The sequence below is a fragment of the Camelus dromedarius genome, chromosome 7 (assembly GCF_036321535.1).
Source record: "Camelus dromedarius isolate mCamDro1 chromosome 7, mCamDro1.pat, whole genome shotgun sequence".
Lineage (NCBI taxonomy): Eukaryota > Metazoa > Chordata > Mammalia > Artiodactyla > Camelidae > Camelus > Camelus dromedarius.
In genome coordinates this window covers 20,007,501-20,013,840 of record NC_087442.1, presented here as the reverse complement: position 1 = coordinate 20,013,840, position 6,340 = coordinate 20,007,501, and the positions used below count along the sequence as shown (strand labels likewise).

General features: G+C 42.2%; 1 protein-coding gene across 2 annotated transcripts in view; it reads left to right on the top strand.

Moving 5' to 3' along the window:
* Nucleotides 1-3,058: 3,058 nt before the first annotated feature.
* LOC105085387 (carboxypeptidase A4) overlaps nucleotides 3,059-6,340 on the top strand; it is a 19,654-nt gene continuing 16,372 nt past the window's right edge. For both annotated transcript variants that reach the window (XM_064487362.1, XM_010975661.3), the window contains exon 1: nucleotides 3,059-3,126. In XM_064487362.1, the coding sequence (XP_064343432.1) occupies nucleotides 3,059-3,126 (68 nt within the window). The remainder of the gene's footprint in view (nucleotides 3,127-6,340) is intronic.

The window sequence follows — 6,340 nt, the reverse complement described above, 5'->3', positions numbered from 1 at the left end:
ACATCCTTTAAAAATAAAAAAAAAATCGTGGTAAAATACACATATCATGAAGTTTACATTTTAACCATTTTGAGTGTACATTCACAGTGTTGTGCAATCATTTCCAGTATCCATCTCTAGAAATTTTCCATCATCCCAAACTGAACTCTGTACCCATTAAGCAATAACTCCCTGTTCTCCCTCTCTCCAGCCCCTGGTAATCTCTGTTCTACTTTTGTCTCTATGAATTTGCCTATTCTAAGTATCTCGTGTAAATGGAATCATTCAGTATTTGTCCTTTTGTGACTGGCTTATTTCACTTAGCATAATGTTTTCAAGATTCACCCGTATTGTGGCATGTGTCAGCTCCTTCATCTTAATAGAGTAGCATTTGAGAGCTAGAAAGGGACTTTTGAGTTTATTTATTCAGTAAATACTAATTAAGCAATTTCATTATGCCAAGCATCATGCTAGGTGCTGTATCCTCTGGTTCCATTGCTGTCTTTTGCTTTTCCATTTCTGGTATGCTGCATTATAAGAACTAGTGGAGAGCCAGACCAATGACACTCCTTCCTCCTTGTTGCCCCAAGTCTGGGTCTCAGATTCCATATAGTTTATCTTTAGATACTCATTTCCATTAGGGATTTAGATTTTCTTCATGTTGATGGCTTTCCCTGGGAGAAAAGGGTGTTGGGTGAATTTCAACTTGCCTAGAATTCTGGGTACTTGATTCTTTAGTTCACATTTCTTGTAGATTCAGGTCTCAGCTTCTCTTGTTACTAATTTCAAAGCTGAAATCTATCTTATTGAAGTAGAGTCCATCCTTTGTGATGGACCAGAGTGGGCCTAGGAGTTCAGTTTGTATTGGAAGGACAAAAGAGCCCTCATGGAGGCCCCCAGCTCCACAACTCCTGACAAAGACTCTTCTTGACCAAACTTTAGGCAGGCTTCTCTGAGCCCTCTTTTCTACTAAGTCTTGTCCTTAGGCCCTAAGTTAGTCTTAGCAAAAGAATCCTACTGAGTCATCCCCCAATCCTTGATCTGATCAAGTTTTTCATCTTCCACCATTAATGTCTAAGTCCTTGGTCTGCCTTTATTTAGCAAGAATCCTGTTAAGCCAGTTAAACAAGAATCCCAACTACCCTTGAAGACCCCTTGTAGCAATTTTCAATCCACCAACTTCCTTGCTCTGCTGACTTTACTATATTCCAAGTTGAACATAATTATTCTCTCCTATTGTATGACTTCTATTGCAATAATCTTGGTTGTATCCACTCTCCTTGAGCAAGTGCAGAAAGAATACAGATTGTGAGGACAGGGAGGTGCGGGAGAGTTGCAGGAGGTGGGGGAGAGTTGCAGGATTTGGGGTTCCTGGGACAGACTGAAATGCCCCAGATTCCCTGAAGAAGTCATGGAGGTCATGAGTGTCTTCCAGTTGTTCTGCTGTGACTTGGTGGGAAGGACACCAGACTCAGAGTCTAGGAAATATAAGAAAGTCTCATTTTTTTGGTGTATATATATTTTATTGACGTATAGTCAGTTTACAATTTTGTGTCAATTTCTGCTGTACAGCATAATGCTTTAGTCATATGTGAACATAGATATATTCATTTTCATATTCTTTTTCACCATAAGTTTCTACAAGATATTGAATATAATTCCCTCTGCTATACAGTATAAACTTGTTGTTTATCTATTTTATATATATTAGTTGGTATCTGCAAATCTCGAACTCCTAATTTGTCCCTTCTCATCACCTTCCTCCCCTGGTAACCATAAGTTTGTTTTCTATGTTTGTGAATCTGTTTCTGTTTTGTAAATAAGTTCTTCTTTTTTTTAGATTCCACGTATCATATGATATCATATGGTATGGTACTTTTCTTTCTCAAGAAAGTCTTTTTATTAATAATACCATTAAGCCTTACTTTTAGCTCAGATTCCAAGGCAAACTGATAATTTATTCAGACTAACACATCCCTCCTATACAACTTACCTCATATATTTCTACTTTTTTTTAGTGGAGTTATAAGAATTAGGTGCCAGATTCCTAACAGAAGCCACAAACTCTCATCATTATGATCTGCTCTGGTGAACTTCTCTGACAGAATTTGTCAACTGTGTGATGTGTGTGGCCTTGGAGTTGGCTTGGGGTTTCTTTGAATCTGTTTTTCTTCCTCCCTTCCTTCCTTCCTTCCTCCCTTTTCCCCTTCCTTCATTCCTTCCTTCCTTCCTTCCTTCCTCCCTTTTCCCCTTCCTTCATTCCTTCCTTCCTTCTTTCCTCCCTTCCTTCCTTCCTTTTTTCCTACCTTCCTACCTTCCTTCCTCTCTCTCTTTCTTTCTTTCTCTCCCTCTCTCTCTTTCTTTCTTTCTCTCCCTCTCTCTTTCTTCCTCTCTCTTTTCCTTCCTTTCTCTCTTTCTTCCTCTCTCTCTTCCTTCCTTTCTTCCTCTCTCTCTTCCTTCCTCTCTCCCTTCCTCTCTCCCTTTCTTCCTTCCTTCCTTCCTTCCTTTCTTTCTTTCTTTCTTTCTTTCTTTCTTTCTTTCTTTCTTTCTTTCTTTCTTTCTTTCTTTCTTTCTTCCTTCCTTCCTTCCTTCCTTCCTTCCTTCCTTCCTTCCTTCCTTCCTTTCTTCCTTTCTTCCTTTCTTCCTTTCCTTTCTTTTTCTTTTTCTTTTTCTTTTTCTTTTCTTTCTCTTTCCTCTCTCTCTCTCTAGAAGTAACTTCATCTTAGATTTACAGTCTGGCCTCCCTAGCTGTATAAATTCTATCCAGCACTATGGGACTTTACTATTTACTCAAAAAAAAAAAAAAAAACTGTTTAAATACCAAGTACAGAGCAATATGGCACCCTTAGCACAGACTTTTCCAGCTTGAGGAGCAAATTTCTGACCATGTAAATCAAGAGGCATGGCCTTTATCACCCAAAAGGAATGGAAGAGGCATTGGTAGGGGCCCACCTGATGTACTGTCAGAGTTGCAAGGGTGCTTGGGAATCACATTAACATTTTTGAGGACATGAGTCTGCCTCGGGCTTCTTATAAATACAGCTTGACTCAGCCACTGTGTGACTGAAACCCTTGGGACATGAAGTGGATACTGTTCTTTGGGGCCCTTATTGGGTCTGGCATCTGTGGCCGAGAAAAGTGTTTTGGGTAAGTTCTTTTTGGACTTGGTATTATTTTTACTTGGTTAGTTCAGAGAGATGGGAACAAAATGGATTTGGAAATGAATGGCTGATTATACCTCAAGCAGAATGGCATTAGGATAGAAGACCTGGTCTCCTGTCCCAGCTCTGCCTCTTTGTCATCTTGGACCAGTTCTCTCTCAGGCTCAGTTTTATCTGAGATATCAGCACTAAGTAGTCTCCACAGTCCCTCCCCAGCTCCCTAATCTCCTGCCAATTCTTTTCCTTCCTCGTTCTTATTTGTAAGGTCAGTTCGAGACATCTCCTGCTTTCTTACTCCTATATTATGAATTACTAAGAATTACCAGAAATTGTTTCTAATTTCTGCCACACTTAAGGGAAAGCCTGGGTCATAGGCTATTTGGCTTTACCTCTCTGTTAATGGTGAAGGTTTAGTGGAGCGGAGCTTCTTGTCAGCATCTGGCACATGGAGATTTGATAGTCTTTTCTAGCCACGGCTATGAAAATTGACATGCATGGATACACCTATACACATGCTTCACACAGAATGCTTTGGGGTTTGCAAAGGAGAGGACATTTGGAGGTGGGAGAGCTGAAAGTATGCCATGCTACTCTGCTAAAAGGTTGAATTCTAGTAACTCATTACTGCATAATGCTTTGCCATTTGCAAAGAGCTTTTATGTACATTATCTTTTGGATCACACAACAACTCTGCCAGGCAGGGGTGTTATTTTCCTCAATTTAAACATGAAAAAACTCAGCCTTAGAAAGGCTAAGGAATCTGCCCAAGGCCACTTAGCTGATAAGCAGGGGAATTGAAGCTCTAATGTAAAACCCATACACTTTTGCTGTAAAACATGTTAATCTCCAGGTAGAGTCCTATATCTCATTGATCTATCTATATCTGTTAGTTTACTCTCCATTATACTATCTGGCTAAAGGGACTTTGGGATTGTTTATTGAGATAATTACTTATATGTGATTGAGTAATTTTTATGGTGATGACTTCTGTTCACACCTGGTCTCTGCTGCCAAATATCTCAGAGGACTTAGGCATAGCAGGTGGTCAGGGAAGGAGAATTTTCCACAGGCAACTTAGCAGTAGTTGTGTAATAACTACACTTGCTGCTGTGTGGGCTGATGCATGGAGCTGTCCGGTTCCCACTGTAGCTATTTACGTGGCTGAAAAATCTTTATTTCTCAAGATATAGACTTCTCTTATAATGTGGCTGACACCTGGGTTGAGACAGCTGGGCTGGACTCTGGAGTGCTCACCATAGGAGCTTGCACAGAAAGCGCTATATACCTGACCTAATTATAGATGGTTTTAACCAATTGTGTCATCCCTACCCCCACACCTGTTCTCACCTCATAATAGGGAGCCCAGCAAAGGTGGTGGAATTCCTCCCGAGGTCCATAGTCATGTCCTTGACACCCAGCTTGGTGAACATTTACAGCAAGGGGAAGCTGGCCTTTGAGCATTCAAGTGGTTGGGAAGCCAGGATGCAGGTCGGCCTGGAGAGTGGGTACAGTGCTGACTGAGATGATGATGGTGGTTTCTCCGCCTCACCCCCATTCCTACTCACCTACCTCCCCAGTCTCTCTCACTAGGCTGATGTCATCTGTCCCAGTCTTTACTCATCTTAAGGATGGGATGGTGGCCAGGATGCCTAAAGGTGCAGGGCAAGCAGAGAACAAGAAGTAGTTGCAGAACTGGTTGTAGCATCAGCAGCAACCAGTAGGCATTTAAGAGTTCTGTGACATATCTTTTGTGGTACTTCTAAACCTGGCTGGGATGCAGGTGAGAAAGGTACAAAGAACAGGCACTTGGATGCCCGCATGGCAAAAGGGGGTGGGATAGGAGCTCAGCAACAAGATGACTATTGACTGTCTAGAACATGGGATGAACGTGAGAGTGAGTGAGAGCAGATCACCAGCCATTGTGTTGGGAAGCAGCTGGCCAGCCCTGGGTATTGGAGAGGACCAGAGTTAAGAAGAGCTGTAGGAACACCTACTTGTGTTGACTAGGAGGGGTGACATGGAAACCTACAAACCCTAGCATATCCTTCTTCCCAGGCCAATCTTCCATCTTCAGAAAGAGCTTAAATGAAGGTCTTTGAATGGATTTCCATATGGTAGAGATAGGTTGTGTTCAGTCACTCACTCTTTGGAGGGCATTTTCCAAATAGAGACAAGGACAATGAGGGCAAGAGAAAGGCTGCCCTTCTCCCTGCACCTGTGTATGTTCTCTCTTCTAGGTATTGATGGACTTACACTCATGAGAATAATGTTAGATCCCCCTCCTCCCACCCCCCAACTACTTTTAGCTTTATCTGAAAACTGACTCTAACTTTGCCAACTCTGGTTGGAGAAAACCTCATGGGTGATGAAAGTTGGTCCTAAAGCCTGGGTGGGAGATTGGCTAGGCAGGTAAGGAAAAGGGCTGGACATCCAGGTAGTGGGAGCAGCATGTGCAAAGGCAAAGGAGGGCAAAGTCCATGGTGAATTTTGGGTTTGAGGCTGGAACCAAGAGTGTATAGGAGGGAGAGGTAAAGGAGAGACAGATGGGGTAAGACTCCATTCTGCAGCAGCCCTTCCACCTTACCTCTCTGCACACTACAGGTGTGTCTTTATCCTTTGGAGCTGGGCTAAATTAGGGCATAATGAAATGGGCTGTGGGTTTAATCATTGTCAGGGCCAGTTAGACTCACTGTGTTCTGTTGTCATGGACTGTACCCAGGAGTATGAAAGTTCTGTTGTGAAGTTACCACTTTGGGAGAATTAAAACACATTCTGTGGGTGAATGTGTAATGTGGTTTTCATACTCTTAAGAGCTCCTTATTCTTATGTTCCTCTTTGTTTCTCTTCCTGTTCCTGCTACCTCCTCTTTTCCTTTGTGATTACTCTAGTCAGTGCTGTATTTTACAGATACCTCATTTTTCAACAAAAATGTCAGTGCACAGGCACTTTCTAAAACACTCATTTTTAAAAATATACCCCTTTTTCTGGAGTATTGAGGGCAGGTTGTGACAGAGCTTGAGTCCTCCTAGTGGGTCCTGGTAGTCAGCCAAGGGGAAGGATTTCCCTTCTGTTCTAAACCAGTTCCTTTTTTGTAAGGCTGCTTGCCTGTATCAGGGAAATTGTGGTTTGACTCCCTGTCTTCCCAGGGCTACTGTCCAACTCTTAGCAAACCTGTTGGATCTAGACTGAGACCTGCCCAG